Source organism: Heteronotia binoei, chromosome 8, assembly GCF_032191835.1.
Source record: "Heteronotia binoei isolate CCM8104 ecotype False Entrance Well chromosome 8, APGP_CSIRO_Hbin_v1, whole genome shotgun sequence".
NCBI classification, from domain to species: Eukaryota; Metazoa; Chordata; class Lepidosauria; order Squamata; family Gekkonidae; genus Heteronotia; species Heteronotia binoei.
In genome coordinates this window covers 14,833,407-14,857,873 of record NC_083230.1, presented here as the reverse complement: position 1 = coordinate 14,857,873, position 24,467 = coordinate 14,833,407, and the positions used below count along the sequence as shown (strand labels likewise).

Genomic DNA, 24,467 nt, shown 5'->3' with positions numbered 1-24,467 from the left:
GACTTGGCAACCCTAAATCAGTTACTATACATGAAGAAACAATGGTGGCAAATAACACAATATAAAAACAAATAGAATATTAAATGATCTTGGGAAGGCCTTCTTCCAAGCATGTGTTTTCCTCTGAATTTATTTATTTAATCAATTTTTGTTCTGCAGCTTTCATCCTGAAAAGGCTCCCAAGACGGCTGTCTTTTTTAAAAAAAGTAAACACAACTACGCGAGATTCCAAAATGACAATAGCTCAAATGCTCTAATTTAATTAAGGCAAAGTTTCCCTGCCTAAAAAAGGGTGTATCTAAGGTTCTCTTTACAAAGAGCAGAAACAACAAATATTAAGACTCAATAAAAATAGACAGCAAACAGGTAATGGAACAGCCATAAAACCAATTGGTGACAAAACACGGCATAAAATAGCAGTAAAATAATAAAGAGTGATGGTAAGCAGAGCCACAGAATTTGGAAAAAAGATACAACAAGTCTCAAATAAAGGACTAAGAAATCAGGGATACATATTTTATCCGGAACATGAAACTAAGCAGACTTGACACCAAGCAGGTCTCTGTGGGAGAAGGAGCCCAGAGGAAACTAGAGAAGATCTCTACTATTGAATTGCTATCCGTTATGCTACTAGAGGCAGAGGAAACAGAGAGGAGTCTTTCTAGAAGACCTTCACTAAAATACATTCAAATATGGGGAGCAGATAGCTCTTTAAGTACCCCAGTCCCAGATCATTTAGGACATTAAATAATTAGCAACTTGCGTTATGCCCAGAAGAGAACAGGTAGATTACAAAGTTTTTTTTTTTTTACAGAAGGAAGAATATGGTCTCTTTATCCTATGCAAGAAAGCAACTGCTGCATTCTGCATTAACAGAAGCTTTTGAAAAATCTTAATGACATCTCTACATATAAAGGGACACTCAAACAGTATTTGCCTGACATTCTGTTCATCAGTAGCAATCAGGTAGCCAAACTGTTTGTATCTATCTGCAAGAACCGGCTACTGGCAATAATTGGGGGAAGGGGAACAATCTCCTACCTGGAGAGATGAAATGAGAGCTGGTTTCTGGTCGTCTGTTGTGATTTTTTTTTCTTCTGCACCCAACAAAGCTATTTTAAAAAAATATATATATATATTTTGGGGGGTGGGGAAGAGCTGATTCCCAACATATCTCGGAGAAAAGATAGAAGCTGGAGTCTTCTGATCCCTACCCTAGAAACTTTGCAGCAGAGAACTGGGGAGATTAGAAGAATTGTTTTTGTTTTCCCCAACCCAAGATTGAAGAGGGACAAGTAAAACATTTACTTATGAACTCCAACATTACTGTGTAGCTATTTTTCTGAGGGGGAATGTGGATTACAAACATATTCCCAGCTGATTCCCCCATCAGTTGTGAGCTGGTCCTGATTCCCTCTGTGCCTTTCCTCTATGCCATCACAACAATGCGAGGACACAGAAAAGTGTTGGGGGAGCAGAACCCAATGCCCAGCTGATCCCCCATCAACTGTGGAATGGATTCTGACAAGAGGCAGATGCAAATGTGTTTGGCAGCTGTTCAAATTGCTCAATGGAATTTGTCAACCCTTTTAATGTTGGTATAATGTTGGTATTAGGTGCCGTATTTTTCGGACCATAAGACACACCTTCCTCTACATGCGAAAATGGCCATCTTCCGCTGCCCGCACCTTCCAGCACAGCCGTCGGGGATGCGGGCGCCATTGCAGCCTTTGGGCCGCCTTGGCCGGGGCCCGCACAGCCGGAACCAGGCACACAGGCGCGGGGGAAGCATGCCGGCAGCCGCGTAGCGCTGGGTTTGTAGTGGGGGCGGAGGGAGCGATCTCGGCGCTTGTCTCCCAGCCAGGCACGCAGGCCCGGGGGAAGCACGCCGCCCCCTCCGCTGCTCAAGGGCCATGTGTCCCGCCAATGCCCGCGAAGCGCTGGGTTTGCGGTGGGGACGGAGGGAGTGATCTCGGCGCTTGTCTCCCAGTCAGCACGCAGGTGCGGGGAAGCACGCCGGCGCCCACAAAGTGCAGGGTTTGCGGTGGGGGCAGAGGGAGAGATCCCGGCGCTTGTCTCCCGGGGGCTGCAGGCCCCCTCCCCCCCACCTCGTCTCCTTCTTTAGTATTCGCTCCATAAGACGCACGCACTTCCCCCCCACTTTTTTGGGGGGGAAGTGCATCTTATGGTCCGAAAAATACAGTAATTTCTAAAAGTACTGTCTAGTATTCACAGCTTTTGATTAACTACATGGCTTAAAATTTTCAAATAATTAATATTATTTAATTATTTTGTTGTTAAAATTAATGCCACAAGATAACAAAACCACAAGAGAACATTAAATTAAGTAGATTTCCTAGATCAATTTCCTTTTACTTGCATCTTAATAAATACATTGTGGTGTACCCAGTGACCACTACAAAATACTAACTAACCCTAATAGTAAAAGCAACAATTATTTAAAAGTAATAATTATTTAAGAATAACAGTGCAAGAATAACAACTCAGATATAATTCTTCATTGCAAATTAGCTAGTCTCCTTAAGTAATTAAGTTCCACCTACTCATATTCAGGCCCAGTGCTAGAGCCTCAGCCACCCCAGGTCAGCACATGCCCTACACTACCCACCCGCTCCTGCCCCTCCGCTGTACCCTTCCCCGCAGGGAGGACAGGTGCAGCTATGCAGCAGGGTGGGCAGGACAGACTCCAGCCATGCCATGTCTGTGCAGTGCGCTCTTGGAGGTGCAGCTCACTGGCAAGTTGTGCCTGTGCTCTCAGAGCACTCTGAGTCTGCCCTCCTTAGAGCACTCTTGGAGCACCTCCAAGAGTGCACTGCCCAGGCACGGCTTGCCTGCAGCCCCCACTCTCAGCCTTCTTGGGTCTACCCAAGAAGGCTGAGGAGGGCTGCGGGTGAGCTGCTCCTCCAAGGGTGCAGACCCGAGAAGGCTGAGAGTGGGGCAGTGTCTCCAAGATCACACTGTGCAGGTGTTCTCCTTTGAGCCCCACTTTCCTTGCAAGGGAAGGCGATCTTGTAGGAGAACATGCCCTGCCTAGCGCTTCTTACCTTCGAGGCAAGAGCAGCCAGGCAGGGGGCATTCTCCTCCAAGCCCAGCTTCCTTTGCAATGGAAGCTGGGTTTGGAGGAGAATGCACGCCGACGCGCCATACTTATTTATTTATTTATTTATTTATTTATTTATTTATTAACATTTGTAATAACATAGCAAAGTTATTATTTAATTATACTCGATCAAATCACAACACAAATCATTGCATATGAATATAACATCTTAATCCTAAAATAGCATCATAAAATATACTTGTTCATTCTCATAAATGGAGGCGAACGGTTGTCCACAATTATAAATTATCTATGGTGCTTTACATGGTATTTTCCCAGCTGGGCTCCTTTCCATGTGGGCTTTTTTCTGTATGAGCTTTTTTCCTGTGGGTTTTTCTCAGTTACCAACATAGTATAGCTAACACATCACTTTTAATAAAACTGCAAAAATTTGAAATATTTATGATTTTTAAAGACGCTTGTACCCTGTGTAGTTTGGTATAATTTCTCTACTATGGGTGACCATTTTGTTATAAATTTAACGCATTCCTGATATGGTTCTGCTTGGGAGATGCCCACAGTGATATTATCCATAATGTAGTGGTCCCAAATAATTTAGTACCATTGAGCAATACTAGGGGAGTCTGTAGATTTCTATTTTTGTGCTATACGTGTTATGGCAGCATTCAATAATATTAAAATCAAGTCTTTCCGGATACGAGGAATATTGATGTATTGTTGATTATTTAATAAAACTGTATCTAACATCTCTGGAATTGTATATCCTGACAGTTTTTTAATTTCCTGTAGGATTTGGTTTCAGATGCTTTTGATCACTGAACAGTGCCACCAACAGTGAATTAGGGACCCTATACTGCCACCGTTTTTCCAACACATGGGGGATAGTTGTTTATTTGAATGATGTATTTGTTGAGGTGTTATATACCATCTTAATACAATGTTGATGTTCTGTTGTGATGATTATAGATTTTTATGTCATCACAGAAGAAGACCAGAGTGATATGCCATACTTCAGTGTATGACGGTAAGGTTTTTTTGTTCTGAACGCATAAGAATCTCATATAATTTAAATATCAAGCCTTTGTTATCATATTTATGTTTATTTATTAGGACTTCAACATTTGTGAGTGAGTGAGTTAAATTGTCTTTAACTTTAGGAGTATTTGAAAGATTTTGTAATTTGAACCATGGGAATATGCTATGAGTTTTTTCTTCTATAATGTTTTTGTTGGAATTATCCCTTGTTCGGTATTAGCAGAAAGTGTTTTAAGTTGGTTTAATCTCCATGTCTGGAAAGTTTTTGGATGTTTACCTGGACGGAACCACTCTTGACCAGTAACAGTGGACACTGAGGATATATCTGGGGCTAACTTTTTCCTCCAGGTATTCCAAACCATAAAAGATTTTTGGTTAAAATATTTTCCATTGCTTTTAGTTCCCGATTCTGTTTTTTAGATCATATCACTTCCTTATAACTTTGATGCATCAGGTGAAGAGTATTTAAATTGCTATTCAGTTTATCACTATAATTGGCACTGGATTCAGACATTCAGAATATAACAAATATGACATTGCATTAAAAAGAAAACACAGTACTAAATAATATATTATGAAATCTTAGACTACAATTAATCTTTACGTCATCAAATTATGAGATAACTATTACATTATTCCAGTGGTTAGGTGCTAAATATAGTAGAATCTACTTCTCCCCTCACAGTCAGAAACACACTCTACAACTACACTGTAATTTTAAGAAAGTGTATGAGAACTCCCAGAACATGCCTATTTTATTTCAAATTTTATTCACACCTGTAACAATTACTCTTCTAAAATGCGCTTATCTACACTCACTAAATTAAAAAAAAACCTCACCCATCAATCCCATCACAATTTACATTCTATGTATATGTATTTTTTCTGTATCCAAGGATTTCAAATTCCTAAGATTAAGTCTACTAATTTATCATGTTCTCCTATCCATCTTCATAAATCTAATCATATTCATTTTATAAATACAGATTATCAATTTAGCAGCCTTATGATGGATTTCCATAAACCATATGGCTCAGTAATTTTAAACACTTACCCACTTGAATTATTCTGGCCAACTGTATTATCGATATTACTAATTGTAATTTATAGAATGAGCACACAAACAAAATCTTAAATATATTATTGACTATTGCTTTCCAAGAAAAAAAAGATAGCACTTTAACTCTCAATACTGCTCTACTAAATATACAAACCATTAATTTAGTTGTAGACATATGTAAATTAATTCCAAATATTTTCAGTTCCGAACCTTAAGCAGATAGTTAACCCATCTCTGAGCAAGAAGTGGAAGCTCCTAAAAATTATAGTCCTATACCCAGACAACCAATTTTCAAGCAGACAGGATTCCTTAGGGTCTGAAATTGTTGACTTGAGAGTATAGAACACCTTAAGGGTACTGAAAGCTGTATCAATGCTTTACATACCTTATCCAAGTAGACTAAGGCCATAAAATGTAAAGCTAGCAAGAAGTAGTAAAAATAGATTTTATACCCACTTAAATCGTTGAGTGGTGGGACAAAAACTAACAAAAACAAAACTAAAGCTATATTTTAAGGATAAGTATGTTTAATTTCTCTCAAAATGATATACTGTGAAATAATGCCATGATTCACAAACTAACTTTTGGGAAATAAATACTGTTTAGTTTCAGTTGAGAAAGAAAGAGAAGGGACAGCCCAAAGTCTGAAGTTTTAAGGAAATCCAAGTCTATAGTCATTATGAGAGTGCACAGCTGTGACACACCACGATGGAATGAGCGCAACTTTTTGGCAGCCAATAAATAGGAAGGAAGCAAGCTCCCATTTATTTTTTATTTTATTTTTATTTTATTTTATCAGATTTATATCCTGCCCTCCCTGATGGGCTCAGGGCGGCTGTTGTTTTTCTGAAGACCCGTTGGATCTGATTCCTCAAGATTCAATCAGCAAGCAGATTCCACAAAATACACTGAGGATTCCCACTGGTGCCACTTTGGGAATCACTGAAAGCCCGGGAAATATGAGGTTATCTAGTAACGATATACCCTTTTACTTAGAAATGGATATCAAACAAGCGATGTGAATATGTATTCATGATTAACTTGCCCACAGTCCTAAGCACATTTGGAAGAAAGTCCTTTTGACTTCTAAATTCAAGTGTTTGAAATCGGTAAGTAAGTTAGCAAGTAAGGAGCAACAATGTGTGTTACAAATAATGGCTTAACGGTATCCCGTTGAAAGTTGAAGAAGGAGAACGGCTTGGAATTTCACAGGTAAATTATGAAAGAGCTGCAGAAATCGAGAACAAGGTTTAATTGAACACTGATTGTTTCCACAGCACTTGACCAAAAATCTTAAGTGCATTGTCAATTTGCATAAAGCTAATGCCCACATTGTTCCGATAAAGTAAACGCAACCATATATGCCCATTTAACATACCACCCAATTGAACTGTGCTTCAAATGTTAGGATCCCCATTGCAAATCTATGACTTCAGTGAAAAGATAGTGTTACCCTAAGTGGTGTTGGGAGGGTCTTCTGAGTATGTTGGGGAATTAGCAGGAAGACCCAGGATAAGCAGGATCTCCACTTATGTTGACGGTGATTTTTCCCCTCAGTAGAACTCTCAAATGAACCAGGCCTTGATTAATAAAATGTTGGTTTTTTTAATTAGAAAAATTAAAGAAATAAAATCAAATGTATTAATTGAAGAGCACTCTATAAACTCTCGTGCAAGTTCAGGAAGCAAAGGTGGTAGTTTCATAGAGACAAAGAAGGAACTTTATTTTACATAGGACTATATTTAACTGTTCCGGAACAGAGATTTGAGAAGAAAGGTGAGAAAATGAACCAGTGTTCCACTTACTTTACTTTACTTACTTTACTTTATTCGATTTATATCCCGCCCTACCCCACCGAGGCGGGCTCAGGGCGGCTCACAACAATAAATTTCTTTCTCAACTTAGGGAAGAATTACCTAACTTTGTGTTGGGGGTGTAGTTTAGTGGATGTCCAGATAATGCACATGCATACACACACAGTCATTCAGTCATAGAGTCTCAACCTCTCCATGTCAAGAGTCACAGTGTGTATGAATACACCCTTTGAGCTACGATGTGCTTGTTCCTAGAACAATGCTGTGATGGCGTGAATGGAACAATGTGCTTGAGCCAGGGAAGCTCCATAACATTCCCCATGGGTTGCGTATGCAATGTAATTTTCATGTGAAAATGTCTATAGCGTTTAGTGCGCCTTTAGGATCAGTTTTCCCAGACAACCCTCTGACCAATATTTGATGGAACACTTTCTGTGTGATTGTAGGACCTATTTTGATCCTATTTGCAGACCAGGGAAAAGTATAGATCGAGTGACCCTGTGAGATGTTAGGAAAGAAGGTTGCCTGTCATCAGGGCTTTTTTTGAGCAGGAATGCAGTTCCGGCTGGCTTGGCATCAGGGGGTGTGGCCTTATATGCAAAAGAGCTTCTCCTGGGCTTTTGCTACAAAAAAGCCCTATGCTAAACAATGGTGATGTCAGGAGGTGTGGCCTAATATGAAAATGAGTTCCTGCTGGACTTTTTCTACAAAAAAGGTCACCATCTTTTCCAGGGTACCAAACAGAGGGAAAAGGGGTCCAGGCATAACAATACACTCAACATGCCATGGGAAACGAAAATAGAGGAAAATGAAACAGTGAACAGATTTTTATAGGACCAGCAAGGAGAGAAGGCAAGACAAAAAAAGTAGAATAGATGTGGTGTTTTATATTTAGCTTGGTGGGTAGGCAGTGAAATCCCCTTTGTGCTGTCTTCTTTGATAGTCAGTGGGGGAGATCAAATTCTGATGAAATGGTAGTGAAGTCTCAGCAATTTCTTTTAATGGGCTGAAGCATGAGTCATTTTTTTTCCAAAAGAAATCTTAATTTATTGGGTTTTTTTTTTTACAGAAGCATCCACTTTTGTTGTTCTCTGCAAAGCTTAAATCAAAAATTGCCATCTTTAAAGACATCTATTTATAACCAGAGCCCCATTTCATTTCTGTTAATTTCAGCATGAATGTTTGCTACCAAGTTTTCATCAGAAGGCTTACACTGACTGCACCACTGGTGTCTTAGTGGGAACAGAGTAGCTCGTTTGAGACATAAAAATGATTTCAAAGTGAAATATTTCCATCCTTCCTCTATATCAGCATTTTTTGCAAGCTGCAGGCAACACACTGCATCTGCAGTGAATCACACAGGATGACGGTTTTAATGAGGGAAGGGACAGCAGAAATATAAAGTGTAATACAACAGCTCCATTCTAATAACATCACTAGAGTTTTTTTTCCCCTTCCCTCAACCACATTAACTTTCATGCAGTAGTGGTCACAACTGGCTATGATGTAAATTAAGTAGCAAATGCACATACGGCTTTATTCAAACAACTAAGTCCTCCTGATGCTCCACAAAAGCAGTAAGAAAGATTTCGAGACAAAACAGAAATCTTAAAACAAAAATGCAGCGTGCTAGAAAATCACATCCCAATCCAGCGTAGATTCCGGCACAGCAAACGTGCGTCAGTGTTCCAATATACCATCTGGATGCTACAATGTCCATTGGTACGGAACCGACACAACAACCAACATGCAGATATGCAACTTGGCAGAAATGATCAAACATTTTTTCAACCATTACCTAGCATAAAATAAAAGCTTCACACCAGAAAGCAAAGTGAATGAATTTACCCAGAAACATAGATGATAATATTTACAATAATTTCAGCCACAATCCTTTTATCAACACATTGTCTTGGCTGGTGCACATATAAATATTTGATTCGACACTTCTACAATCGGAACAAACAATGTGCTTGGTAATCAGTTCTACGTTGGTGGATAGTGAGTTAAATAATCTTCCATCTCTTACCATCAACACAGGCTGGCCTCGCTCTTGTTGTACCGGCAATCTGTCCTTTTTTACACGCACAACGAGCTGTTTGTCGGGCTATAGTCCTTCGAGGTTGACTGCTATCTCTGTCCAAAGTAACAATTTCACATGTACCTGCGGCCAACTGACCTGAAAAAAAGAATCAGCAACAGGTACCATAGTCACTGAATGCACTACAAGCAATCTATTTCAGCCAGTCACGTTTTAGCATACAATCTGCAACAACTAGAAAGTCAGATTAATAATAAAAACAAAAATTGCACGCATATTTCATTATGAAAACCTGTAGAACTAGCCGGAAAGAAACTGTGGCTATTCTATAAATGGTGTCATAAACTAAGGGCGTTTTCGCACTGACCTTAATCGGCAGCGACGTCCCTCTTCACCGCGCAGGATCTGCGCGGATTTCGCACCAATTGCTGCGGAGCACCCGGAAGAGCCGCAAAGTCCCGCGGCTTTTGTGGCGCAAATGGAAACCGCCAAAACCCAGAAATCCGCGCAGATCCTGCGCGGTGAAGAGGGACGTCGCTGCCGATTAAGGTCAGTGCGAAAACGCCCAATGTTACTGTTACCTTTATTTAGAAGGAAGAACATAATTTTGCAGTTGTTAAATGAAACACATTGCTAGTGCCCTTCAACATAATTGCACCAAATATACAATAAAAAAGAGAACAAAACTAAAAAGATAAGAGAGTGAGCCATATAACATCCTTCGGCAAAGTCCTAATTTGTGGGGTGCTACCTTCCAGCCTTTTGGTGAAATACAGTTTCAAAAAAACATAATTCAGAGTTTGATATAATTTTTTGCACATTCACTTCCATTCCTAAACTTCAGAAGAGGTATATGATTACCTTAATTCCCAGTCAAATTTGTAAAGTGATACTATCACCCTGCACATTTCAAATTATATTTTCTTCCTGTGTTTATTAAAAAGAATTATCATAACACAAAACATTTTAAAGAAAATAGAGAAAGTGACAGCACATTATTATTTAATACAAGGCTGAAGATATTTTACACGACATCTAGATTAGTTAAGAAAAGATAGGTGCCAACAAGTGTATATGAACATATATGAACATATGAAGCTGCCTTATACTGAATCAGACCCTGGGACCATCAAAGTCAGTATTGTCTTCTCAGACTGGCAGTGGCTCTCCAGGGTCTCAAGCTGAGGTTTTTCACACCTATTCGCCTGGGCCCTTTTTAGTTGGAGATGCCGGGGATTGAACGTGGGACCTTCTGCTTACCAAGCAGATGCTCTACCACTGAGCCACAGTCCCTCCCCATATGTGTTTTTCAAATAAGATTCCATATGACATAATGATAATATAATAATTATAGTATATTATATATGACACATATGAGTGTATGGATTATATAAATGTCTTTTATTAAGTAGGTGGTTTTATACCTGTCTTCTAGAGACACTAGAATTATTGGCTGCTGAAGCACTAAATAAACACAGGAGGATTCTATAGTTATACTGAATTTTTCAGTATATTACAGTACAGCAAACAAAATAAATATGCAGAACAACCTGAGGGAACAGTTAGCAAATTTGTGGCATTTATAAAAATCCCAGAAAACTGAAACAATTCTTGCACATAAAAGGCAAATGTAAGTCCAATAGTGGAGTCTGCAAACGATCATACTAATATTCCTCTTAATGATTTCTTCTTCACCTAGTACATTTCTCACTTCGGATTTTTGTCATTTCTGTTGCCTAGCAACGGTGGATAACAAACTTTCCTTTAGGAAACATGAAAGAACAAACTTTGGCAAAATAACAAAATATACTTTCTTCACTCATTTGCTTTAGCCCGTCAGGGCAAGTGCTATGGTGTGTTAAGGATGAACCAAAGACGTAATCAAATTAAAATCTACAATGGGTGAGGCGAGTGAAATAGTAAGGCTTCTTGGACAAAAAGCTAAATCAAGAAAATATCTGACTTGGCCTTTCTTCTAGACTCTTCCAATAGCTAGAATTTACCAATAGCTTAGGACATCTTGCATTCGGATTGAAATCTGGCAGTTTGAGAAGTGCCTGGGTCGAATTTCAATTTAGCATTGTAGGAGGAATAAGGAATTGACTGTTGTCTAGAGGACCATGACTGATCGAAGGATTGCTTCCCAAAGGAGTATCTGGACCAAGGTCTAGACAAGGATCTGGACTTGGGGGTACAGGTAGAAGCAGAAACATCTAGATTAAAAGAAGCTTTGATGCTCCTGTAGCACTGAGTATGTGGTGGAATTAACAGACCTTCTCCTTCAAAGGGCAGATCTTCTACAAAAGATCCTGTGTCTTGCTAAAGAGTGCAGCCAAGAGTGAAATAATAATAATAATAATAATAATAATAATAATATTTTATTTTTATATCCCGCCCTCCCCGCCAGGCGGGCTCAGGGCGGCTAACAGACATGGGAGTTCCATGATTCACATAAAACAACAGACATGGGAGTCCCATGATTCACATAAAACAACATGAGCAATTCAAACATATCAATTACAAATAAGTTATTTAAAATAGGTAAAATATATAAAAAAGGTGCTAAAATGCTGTAATCATAATGTACACAAGACGGCTAGATGTCCGCTCGTTGGGTTAATCAGGTTCTATCTCGAAAGCCAGCTGGAAAAGAAATGTTTTGCAAGCCCTGCGGAATTGGTTCAGGTCCCGCAGGGCTCGCACCATCTCTGGAAGGTCGTTCCACCAACGAGAGGCTATCACCGAGAAGGCCTGCTCCCTAGTAGCCTTCAACCTAACTTCTCTTGGCCCAGGGATTGTTAGTAAGTTCTGAGAACTAGACCTCAGTGCTCTCTGGGGCACATATGGGGAGAGGCGGTCCTTTAGGTAGGCAGGTCCTCGGCCATATAGGGCTTTAAAGGTGATAACCAGCACCTTATAGCGAACACGGTATACAACCGGCAGCCAATGCAGATTCCGCAGCCCAGGCCGCGCAGGCTCCCACCGTGGTAGTCCCTCCAGCAGCCTGGCCGCCGCGTTCTGGACTACCTGAAGTCTCCGTGTTCGGTACAAGGGCAGCCCCATGTAGAGGGCATTGCAGTAATCTAACCTCGAAGTGACCGTTGCGTGGATCACAGTTGCTAGGTCGGTGCGCTCCAAGAAGGGAGCCAACTGCCTCGCCCTCTTAAGATGGAAGAAGGCGGATCTAGCAGTGGCGGCCACCTGGGCCTCCATTGATAAGGAGGACTCCAGTAGCACTCCCAGGCTCTTGACTTTGTGCACTGGTACCAGTGGCGCACCGTCAAAGGCCGGTAAAGTAATCTCCCCTCCTGGTCCGCCGCGGCCCACGCAAAGGACCTCAGTCTTCGCCGGATTCAACTTCAGCCCGCTCAGCCTGAGCCAGTCAGCCACGGCTTGTAATGCCCGGTCCAAATTTGTAGGGACATCACCAGCCCGGTCGCCCATCAGTAGATAGAGCTGGGTGTCATCCGCATATTGATGACAACCCAGCCCGTACCTCCGTGCAATCTGGGCAAGGGGGCGCATAAAGATGTTAAACAGCATCGGGGAGAGAACTGCTCCCTGAGACACTCCACAATGAAGTGGGTACCTCTGAGACAGCTCCCCCCCAATTGCCACCCTTTGTCCCCGACCATCAAGAAAGGAGGAGAGCCACTGTAAGGCTAGCCCCCGAATTCCTGCGTCGGCGAGGCGGCGGGTCAGCAGCCGATGGTCGACCATATCGAACGCAGCCGATAGGTCTAGCAACAGCAATACCGCCGAGCCGCCTCGATCCAGTTGTCGTCGGAGGTCATCCATGAGGGCGACCAGGACTGTTTCTGTCCCATGGCCCGGGCGAAAGCCGGACTGGCATGGGTCTAGGACGGAAGCGTCCTCCAGAAATTCCTGTAACTGCACCGCCACGGCCCTCTCGATAATTTTGCCTAAAAAGGGCAAATTTGAGACCGGCCGGTAGTGTGCCAATTCGGCCGGGTCTGATGACGGTTTTTTCAAGAGAGGGCGGACCAATGCCTCTTTCAGGGGTGTTGGAAAAACACCTTCTGAAAGGGATCGATTTATCTCGATGCCACTTCCATAGTGAGAGTTTTTGCAAGAATGTCCAGTATTTGCTTAGCCAAATTCAACTCCTGTTTAGTCAAGAGCAGGGGTCATTTCGTAGAAACAGCTTTCCAGGAACTCATTAGCATAGCTTATTTGCATATGCCAAACCCCCTGACTTCACCGAAAGTGTGTCAGAAGGCAACGCCCACCACTCAGGCTCCACCCCAAAATCTCCAGGTATTTCCCAACTCAGAGCTGGCAATCCGGAGAAAAATTGCTTCAAAAGCACAAAGAAAACAGCCAAGATGTTAAATGATTTCACTATCACAAACATTTATCAGAGGGCATGCAAGGCCTGTCAAGTTACTTTTGGGGGGAAGAAAGATGAGGGACAAATGACAGGGAGAGATCAAGAAAGGAAGGAGAAGTGAGGGGGGTGAGAGACAGAAAGGAGGGGAGAGAGGCTTCTCAGTCTGCACTCCACACACAGGGAAATTATCTGGCTGCTAAGTTTGCAACAGCTGCTGAAACCAAACCTTTTCTAGACAGTTTTTCTAGTAGTGACTGGGGCTTGCCACTTCTTTCTGGCTTATTTTTCTTTCATGGTTAATTTTATTTTGCACTAATTTGATTGGTACAGTAAAAGGCTTTACATTGATTTTATTCTTGTTTCTGCAATTTTATTTTTCCAGTAACAAGACTCGGCTTTTTCAGTCTGCCTTTTTCTCATACACAGTGGGCTGAAGTCTAATACCCCACAGTCCCACCAAGTCCCAACCAATCAGGATGGTCAGATTTGCCACCATGATAGGAGCATTCTTATTATAAGATTCTATCTTTGTCAGCACTGGGAATAGAATATGATCACAGCAATAAAACATTCTTACAAGAAAGTGTATGTAGTTGATAATCTAAAATAATATGTCAAATTGAATCCAGGGATTGTTTTGTAAAAAAATAATAATTAAAAAGGTGGCAGAGCTCATTAGCATATGCTGCCCCCCCCCCACCAGCCAAAAGCAACCCAATGTAAGAAAGGAAAGCTCCAGGTGAGCGAGGTCTGCTTGAGCTGGCTAAAGGCCAGCAAGCCACCTGCTGTGGAGATGCTCAACAGAGCAGACTTACAGCATCCTGTCTGCTTGCCAAACAGGGTCAAACTGGGAAGCAGAGAAGTGTGCGGACTCTTATCTGGGAGAACCGGGTTTGATTCCCCACTCCTCCACTTGCACCTGCTGGAATGGCCTTGGGTCAGCCATAGCTCTGGCAGAAGTTGTCCTTGAAAGGGCAGCTGCTGGGAGAGCCCTCTCCAGCCCCACCCACCTCACAGTGTGTTTGTTGTGGGGGAGGAAGGTAAAGGAGATTGTGAGCCGCTCTGAGACTCTTCGGAGTGGAGGGCGGGATATAAATCCAATATCTTCTTCTATCTTCTTCTTCTTCTCCTATTGGTGCTCAGATAAAAAGCTTATGACCCTGCCTTGATTCGGAAGGAGCTCCTTTTCCTAGAAGTCTAGACCGCAGCACTCCAGGAACCACTGGAGAGTGACTCTCAACTGTGCATCATAATTTGGTGTTAAAGTCATTTGAAATACAGATTTGGTCCTAACCTTGCCAGAGTCTCCACATGAGGTGGCATCTCACCTCTCTCCAAGCAATGAGAGACAATGGGCGTTTTCCCACAGAGCTTACCTCGGAGCGACGTCCCTCTTCACCGCGCAGCATCTGCGCGGATTTCCCACCAACTGCTCCGCATAACCAGGAAGAGCCACGGCTTTTGCGTCACTAATGTAAACTGGTTTTTAGCGGTTTACATCTGCGACGCAAAAGGTCCGGCACTTCCTGGTTCTGCGGAGCAGTTGGTGGGAAATCCACGCAGACGCTGCGCGGTGAAGAGGGACGTCGCTCCGAGGTAAGCTCTGTGGGAAAACGCCCAATGCCTCAGTGGAAGAGCCTCTGTTTTGAATGCAGACAGTCCCAGGTTCGATCCCTGGCATCTCCAGCTGGAAAAGATCAGGTAGCAAGCCATGGGAAAGACCTCTGCCTCAAACTCTGAAGAGCCCCTGCCAGTCAGAGTAGACAATACCCTTACAGATCAAAAATCCGAATCACTATAAGGCAGCATTATATGTCCATGAGGACAGGGGTGCTGTAAAGTTCACTTCCCCCAACATTAGAATTTACCTTGTTCAAAATGTCCATTTTGGGGTTCAGTTCAATATTTCATGCAATTACTTCTCTAGCCTTCTCACAATGAAAAGGAACAGTATTTTGAGCAGTGTTGCAGCTACATGCTGGTGGTGTTCAGGAAGGCTGCTGCCTGAGTAGCTCTGGATGATAACTCCTTCACTCTCTCAGATTACGTGTGACACACGGAATCATCATTGGCAGGCTGCTCAGCATGTGATATCAGCTATAATAGAATATATGTGATGTATTTTCTTCAACCTGCATGGCATTACATTTTCACCAGAGAACAGGCACAAAAGGGCAATGAAGCATTTACTCCCCCGAAACTAGCAAAAAGCTCTGTTGCAGGGGTATCAAAATGCATTTGTTACAAGAGCCAGATCTGATATAAAAGGGACTTTGTCAGGCTGGGCCATGTATGTCATAAAATGTAATGCCAGGGAGCGGAGATACAAACTTCATAAAGGACACAAATGCAATTAAAGATAGTATTTTTTAAAACTTAAAATACAAACTTGCTTAAAACATAAACACTCTTGCAAAATGTGTATTTAACAGTCTGCCCAGCCTACTCTCATGGTCAATGCTTTGGGCCTAGGGCCCATGGGGAATAACGAAACGGCTGGGCAATGCAATCTTCTCTCCCTACCCCGGTCTACTCAGAGTGGCAATGGCTTTCCAGGGTCTCAGGTTGAAGTATATCTCATTATAAGCCACAGCCTGATCCTTTGAACTGGAGGTTGCAAGGATAGGACCTTAGACTCTCTACGTGCCAAGCACTGCAATGAAGAGCCGGGGAGCTGTGCAGACTGGATAGACATCAGAGGAGCCCACCAGCTGCTGGATTCTACAGGGCTGCTGCTCTTTGCATGAGCCTCTACCTGGACTCTGTTGCTCCTTGGCTCAGAACTCTGGGAGAGCCGGAAACCTGGTTGGGGACGGAAGTCTTACAAAGAGCAGGAGGAAGAGACAGGGTCCCTCTTCCATCCTTTGCACAGAGTAGCTCCTTTTTCCAAATGAAACCCAAGCAGGAGAAGAAGGTGACCAGCATGGAAGAGGGCCTGTGCCATCACACCCTGCAAAGCTACCCTCAGAGCACATGTAGGGATGCTCTTGCCCTGGCCTGAAAAGTTTGCCTGACTGGGTAGTCTTTTGCGAGCAAAGAGAAGAGAAGGTTTGTTTGCCCAAGAGGCCACCGCTGCCTTTACAAGGAAGTTCCCTGACAGCCTCTTACTCTTTCTCTCTTGAGTGTTCACAAAAACATCACAAGTCATCCCAGACTTGATGCGCTCTCCTCCCCCCCCCCCCCCCCAAAAAAAAATAACCAATAAAAACCTCAGTCTCATTCCAGGATCAAAGGCAACAAGTAGCGAAAGCGGCCGACCTCCAAAACAGACCCTCCCTTGCCCTTCCCCACACCCAGTTATGCTACTCAAATACAGCTGCGAAGATCTCTTTTGGAAGGAGAAGCAGGGTGAGTGCAAGCTCCAATGTGGCATCCACTCACTTGTCCTTCCGTGCAAGCTGACTGGGTAGGAAGAATCACCCCTGCTGGCTTCTTTGGGGCACCATGGATTGCAAATGCAAGCTGCTAGTCCCACAACTTTCCGCTGCTGGGAAATTCCAAGAGTGGGCAGCCCCTGCTCCCCATTCACAATGGTCACTGTTGCCTGTTCTGCCTATCATGACCTAGGGACAGAGAAGAAGAAGAAGAAGAAGAAGAAGAAGAAGAAGAAGAAGAAGAAGAAGAAGAAGAAGAAGAAGAAGAAGAAGAAGAAGAAGAAGAAGAAGAAGAAGAAGAAGAAGAAGAAGAAGAAGAAGAAGAAGATGATATTGGATTTATATCCCGCCCTCCACTCCGAAGAGTCTCAGAGCGGCTCACAATCTCCTTTACCTTCCTCCCCCACAGCAGACACCCTGTGAGGTAGATGAAGATATTGGATTTATATCCCGCCCTCCACTCCGAAGAGTCTCAGAGCGGCTCACAATCTCCTTTACCTTCCTCCCCCACAACAGACACCCTGTGAGGTAGATGAAGATATTGGATTTATATCCCGCCCTCCACTTTGAAGAGTCTCAGAGCGGCTCACAATCTCCTTTACCTTCCTCCCCCACAACAGACACCCTGTGAGGTAGATGAAGATACTGGATTTATATCCCGCCCTCCACTCCGAAGAGTCTCAGAGCGGCTCACAATCTCCTTTCCCTTCCTCCCCCACAACAGACACCCTGTGAGGTAGATGAAGATATTGGATTTATATCCCGCCCTCCACTCCGAAGAGTCTCAGAGCGGCTCACAATCTCCTTTACCTTCCTCCCCCACAACAGACACCCTGTGAGGTAGATGAAGATATTGGATTTATATACCACCCTCCACTCCAGAGAGTCTCAGAGCGGCTCACAATCTCCTTTCCCTTCCTCCCCCACAACAGACACCCTGTGAGGTAGATGAAGATACTGGATTTATATCCCGCCCTCCACTCCGAAGAGTCTCAGAGCGGCTCACAATCTCCTTTCCCTTCCTCCCCCACAACAGACACCCTGTGAGGTAGATGAAGATATTGGATTTATATCCCGCCCTCCACTCCAAAGAGTCTCAGAGCGGCTCACAATCTCCTTTACCTTCCTCCCCCACAACAGACACCCTGTGAGGTAGATGAAGATATTGGATTTATATCCCGCCCTCCACTCCGAAGAGTCTCAGAGCGGCTCACAATCTCCTTTCCCTTCCTCCCCCACAACAGACACCCTGTGAGGTAGATGAAGATATTGGATTTATATCCCGCCCTCCACTTTGAAGAGTCTCAGAGCGGCTCACAATCTCCTTTACCTTCCTCCCCCACAACAGACACCCTGTGAGGTAGATGAAGATATTGGATTTATATCCCGCCCTCCACTCCGAAGAGTCTCAGAGCGGCTCACAATCTCCTTTCCCTTCCTCCCCCACAACAGGCACCCTGTGAGGTGGGTGGGGCTGGAGAGGGCTCTCACCGCAGCTGCCCTTTCAAGGACAACCTCTGCCAGAGCTATGGCTGACCCAAGGCCATGCCAGCAGGTGCAAGTGGAGGAGTGGGGAATTAAACCCGGTTCTCCCAGATAAGAGTCCGCTCACTTAACCACTACACCAAACTGGCTCTCCTTGGAGAGTGGCTCCAAGGCAGTGGGGTGGCAGGTGGTGCTGTGATGTTGTAGGCCAGGGTCAGCAAAATGGCGCGGGCCCGGAGGATATGCGGGCGAAGACAAGGCCAAGTGAGGTGAGCAGTTCAGCAGCCTTCTGCTCCCTGCACTCAGCAGCAGCTTGGAAGGGCAAGGATGGCAGAGGAGGGGGAGAGAAGAGAGCCCTCCTTGCAGGATTCCTCTGCTCTAATGGTTTCAGGACTATTTATTATACAATTTATCTCATCATTCTTGTAGTTCAAGGCGGCTTACAATAATAATTTAAAAAAGATCTTCAGTTTAAAACAAAAATAAAACAACAATCCCCAAATCTCTCCCCCCCCACCCCGCCCCGGTAAATGACGTCTGCCAATTTAGACTCCCTAAAAAGTCCAGGCAAACAGACAAGCCTTGCCGTGCCTCCTGAAAATCTCCAAGGAAGCCTCCCTCACCTCTTTATGGAGCCCATTCCACAGAGCTGGAGCCACAATGGGAAATGCCATGGCTGCCATGAGACAAATCCTCAGTGCTGCTATGGAACTAGAGTTGCCAAGTCCAATTCAAGAAATATCTGGGGACTTTGGGGGTGGAGCCGGGAGACTTTGGGGGTGGAGCGAGGAGACATTAGGGGCGGAGCCAAGATCAAGGCTGTGACAAGCATAACTGAACTCCAAAGGGGGTTCTGGCCATCACATTTAAAGGGACGGCACACCTTTTCAATGCCTTCCTTCCATAGGAAATAATGAAGGATAGGGACACCCTCTTTTGGGGCTCATAGAATTGGGCCCCCTGGTCCAATCTTTTTGACACTTGGGGGATGTTTTGTGGAAAGGCACTAGATGCTATACTGAAAATTTGGTGTCTCTACCCCCAAAAACGGGGCCCCCAGAGCCCCAGATACCCACAGATCAATTCTCCATGATTTTCTATGGGAATAAATCCCCATAGGGAATAATAGAGTTCCCAGCAGACATTTCCCTCCCCTCCCCCCGCTTTCTGACGACCCTGAAGCGGGGGGAGGGCCTCAAAACCGGGGGATCCCCTGCCCCCACCTGGGGATTGGCAACCCTACATGGGACAGACAACAGATGGCTGCCTGATAACCACAGTTGGCACACAGAGACAATATGGTAGGAAGTAATGTTCTATGGGAGTGTTTCCCAACATGGGTTATGAAGCCTGTGAGAGAGGGTCCCAATTTTTTTGCAGTTGAATTGTGCATGCTCTTATATATATATTAAGGTAAGTCACCATATCAAGTAAATTTGGAGTTGTCGGTCATCCTCCCAAAATGCTTTGGAACCGCTGTTCCACCAGAAAGCTTTGAGCAAACCAAGGGCAGGCTTCCATATTCATCCCAAGATTTCATTCTGAACTGCACACGAAGCTTTAGTTCATACACAGTTATGTTTTCCCCCATGCGCCATTGTTTGGATGCCTAGCAACACAAGCTCTTTTTATAACTCAACATGCACAAAGGTTCATTTGACTAATTCCCCTCCAACAATTTTTACCTGCATTTATTCCATCTGGTATGAAGACAGAAATCTCAGTAGCCATGTTAGGATTTCTGCAGAAGCTGTTCAAGTTATATTATATATATATATATAAAGCCCAGCATGCATGCTTTAAATATGCATGCTACCAATAGTGTTGACAATTACCCAGAAACTCCTCTGGATTCACTGCATCTTTTTACATCTTTTTAAAGTACATCTTTTTGCATCTTTTTAAAGTACAGAAACGGCTCTTGCCACTGAAGCAATGAGAGAACAGGGAATTGCTAAAACTTCATTCAGACTCCAGAGCTCATATTTGACATTCCATTGAGTCGGGTCGGCATACCAACTTTCTGAGGAGCTCTTTATACAGGTGCACAGATATCATTCAACAGGAGGTGTCAAAGGTTCAGTCTGAGTCACTTGCAGTTACAATCCTTTGCAGAGTTACACCAGCCTAAACCCACTGAAATGAAGATACTTACACTTACCTCTGTTTGCAGTGTTAATCCTGATATAGAAATGACGTTAACTTAAACTGATGGTCTGGATAACCTGTCTAATTTATCTCAGAGTGTCTTAGGTCTAGAGTCTTAGGCAAATGTAGTTCCAAATGTAGTTGCTTCCTATGATTCCTTAACTGGATCATTACAGGGAATTTGGAATCCTCTTTATGACACTATACACTTTATCACTAAACTAGTCCTGTCTCAGGGTAGGAGATGCTGCAGGTTTCCACCACAGGAAGAACATATGAACATATGAAGCTGCCTTATACTGAATCAGACACTTGGTCCATCAAAGTCAGTATTGTCTTCTCAGACTGGCAGCGGCTCTCCAGAGTCTCAAGCTGAGGTTTTTCACACCTATTTGCCTGGACCCTTTTTTAGTTGGAGATGCCAGGGATTGAACCTGGGACCTTCTGCTTCCCAAGCAGTTGCTCTACCACTGAGCCACCGTCCCTCCCCAAGAGTGAGAGTTGAACCCAAATTCTCATATGAGGAACAAGCTAGGAATAATTTTATTTGTAGTAATATTGCTATGGCACATGAATTCATACTACATAATTCAAACCCATCTGTGGTAGATGGATAGGCAACTGCGAGCTGGGAAACATTTCAGTGTCTGAGAGGTTATGTCGAGCTGTAGCTAGAAAAAAAAGAACTGAGCTATGAATAAGGAAGTCTTGGGGTCAAATCTTGCATGAGCACAGTATATGGTCTTAGGCAATCCATGCTCTCTCTCTCTGTCTCTTCTCCCACCTGTAATATGGTGATAACTAGGGCTTTTTTTTGTAGCATGAACTCCTTTGCCCAGGGTTTTTTTTTGGGGGGGGTAGAGAAGCCCAGCAGGAACTCATTTGCATATTAGGCCATGCATCGACATCACCATTGTTTTACACAGGGTTTTTTTTGAAGAAAAAGCGCAGCAGGAACTTATTTGCATATTAGGCCACACCCCCTGAAACCAAGCCAGCTGGGACTGCATTCCTGTGTGTTCCTGCTCAAAAAAGCCCTGCCTTTTGCCTATTAGGCAACACCCCGCGATGTAGCCAATCCTCCAAGAGATTACAGTAGGCCCTGTAAGAAGAGCCCTGTAAGCTCTTGGAGGATTGGCTACATCACGGGGGTGTAGCTTAATGCAAAGGAGTTCCTGCTACAAAAAAAAGCTCTGGTGATTGAAACAATTTTATTTGCTAAACTATTTATAACCCATCTTCCCTCATATCTGCATAAGGATTCAAGGGGGGCTCACACACACACGGACACACACACACAGAAGGAATGAATAGCCATAGACGTATACGAACCCCCTGAATAGGGTTGCCAATCCGCAGGTGGGGGCAGGGGATCCCCCAGTTTGGAGGCCTTCCCCTCGCTTCAGGGTCGTCAGAAAGGGGGGGGAGGGGAGGGAAATGTCTGCTGGGAACTCTGTTATTCCCCATGGAGATTTATTCCCATAGAAAATAATGGAGAATTGATCCGCGGGTATCTGGGGCTCTGTGGGGGGGCTGTTTTTTGAGGTAGAGGCACCAAATTTTCAGTACAGCATCTAGTGCCTCTCCCCAAAATATCCCCCAAGTTTCAAAACGATTGGACCAGGGGGTCCAATTCTATGAGCCCCAAAAGAAGGTGCCCCTATCCTTCATTATTTCCTATGGAAGGAAGGCATTGAAAAAGTGTGCCGTCCCTTTAAATGTGATGGCCAGAACTCCCTTTGGAGTTCAATCATGCTTGTCACAGCCTTGATCTTGGCTCCACCCCTAATGTCTCCTGGCTCCACCCCCCAAAGTCCCCAGATATTTCTTGAATTGGACTTGGCAACCCTACCCCTGAACCATTTTTAAAAAATAACACAACAAAAGGACGCCATAACTCCGTGACAAACTCACCAATTTTAGCCCCAACACAGAATCCAATGCTAATATAAACACTTATTCTTGCTGTTAATATAGCTGCCCATGTAACTGGAAACAGCAATTGTCAGTAAACACTCAGAGATTTTAAATTCTGTCTAAGTGACTAAACCAGGACATGCACATAAGCTATTGCTGAAGTCACATACCGAAGCCACGGATAGCACTATATAGTTCTCTGCTCACAATATTTTGAATCACGGAAATACTGCGTACTGGAACTATCACTAATGCTCCGAGGAAACGGAGGGACGGTGGCTCAGTGGTAGAGCATCTGCTTGGGAAGCAGAAGGTCCCAGGTTCAATCCCTGGCATCTCCAACTAAAAAGGGTCCAGGCAAATAGGTGTGAAAAACCTCAGCTTGAGACCCTGGAGAGCTGCTGCCAGTCTGAATAGACAATACTGACTTTGATGGACCCAGGGTCTGATTCAGTATAAGGCAGCTTCATATGTTCATATGAAAGTTTAAATTTAAGCTGTGCCCACCATGCTATGTCAGAATTTCAAATGTGCCTTGCAAGCTCAAAACTATTTCCAGCTGTTGTGTTCTCATGCTAAAGAGTCCTTGTCAGGCCCAGATGGCCTGGAGTGAGGCCCAGATGCCCAGCCTAGCTTAACATCGGCAGATAGGAAGAGGCCTCCGAATGGCTTAACCAGAAATAAGTACTAATAACCTGGGATCTTGCTGCCTCTTGATCAGTAGAGTAGAACATTTCTTTAGGCTCCAAGGACCTATCTTCCTCCAGTTTTGATGTGACTCATAATTTGCAACTTTAAAGAAGAAAGAAAAGAAAAGGCTTCCTCCTTCGCCTTTATCTGTTGCCTGAAAGGCAGAAGTTACACAAAGCTTTTCAAGTGAAAAGTGAAGCTTTTTTCCAATAATTTTATTTCTGTCCTCAGAGGTCCAGCTCAGCTTTTACAGAATGTCTGGCAGTCCTCTCACCCCCATTTTTCTTCTTTTTCTCACGTTTCAAAAAGACGATTTGTTCACCCTTAATGGAATACTCCCCCTCTTGCTTAGTGCTTCCCCCACACATCCTGACTTCACTTGCATCGCTTGTACGTTCTTCTGCCCTACCTGGATTTTGTACAGACAAAATGCAAAGAACTTAATTTGAACATTAGATTGATCTTCCATCACGCTTCGGCATCGCTCACCTTCAGTATCCACGCTCATTTTGTAAATCCACACAAAACAAAACAAAACAAAAAAACCACCCAGGAGAAATTATAATCATTTTCAGATGCTCCAGTAATGATACTGGGAACCCACCAACCACACACAGGGATTTTTTTTGTAGCAGGAACTCCTTTGCACATTAGGCCAATCCTCCTGGAGCTTACAGTAGGCCCTGTACTACGAGCCCTGTAAGCTCTTGGAGAATTGGCTACATCAGGTATGTGCGCAAAGGAGTTCCTGCTACAAAAAAAGCCCTGACCACACATAATGGGGACATACACCACCAACGATCCTCCTCATACGTGTTGTCACCAGGTTACACGAACAACTGAGTACATATGAACACTTCTATATTACCATTTTTATCAAGAGCTCTGGGAAAAAAAACATATATTGCCCCAATTATAGCACCATACGCAGGTAGAACAAACCAATTCTATTATTCACTTCTCTTAGCAGATTGTTGTAAAGAAATTACTGCCAAGGCGGCAAGTTTTTGTGCTTGGACTATTTTGATTAGGCAGCGAAAAATAATTTCAACTTAACCTAATTTAATTCTAAAATCTTATAAATTTCCAAAGTCTGTTTACTTAATGTTTCCCTGTTTTTAACCATGCACGTTTGGATGTAATTAATGGATGTGTTGTACACTTGTCTTAATTTGACCTTGGATCATTTAAATAAAATACACTATGTGTGCGAACACAACCACTCAAAAAGCCAGCCGTCAGTTTGCACATACCAAAGCTGTACACCCATAGGAAATACACATGCTCTCCTTGTTCACAGAACATGAAAACTACACATATTGGGAAGATAATGTGTATCGCCCATTTGCTTTATTCTCCATTGCTTGGCCCCCAATATGTGTTATTATGAAGTCTGAAAAGGTTGCACCTGCAAGAGTAAAGGCTGCAACTCCAAGATCTGTAGCAGCAGTGCAGAACACAGAACTTATA

At 43.5% G+C, this 24,467-nt stretch overlaps 1 protein-coding gene across 2 annotated transcripts in view; it reads right to left on the bottom strand.

Moving 5' to 3' along the window:
* TAFA5 (TAFA chemokine like family member 5) overlaps positions 1-24,467 on the bottom strand; it is a 648,513-nt gene that overhangs the window by 306,844 nt on the left and 317,202 nt on the right. For both annotated transcript variants that reach the window (XM_060244774.1, XM_060244775.1), the window contains exon 2: positions 9,021-9,170. In XM_060244774.1, the coding sequence (XP_060100757.1) occupies positions 9,021-9,170 (150 nt within the window). The remainder of the gene's footprint in view (positions 1-9,020; positions 9,171-24,467) is intronic.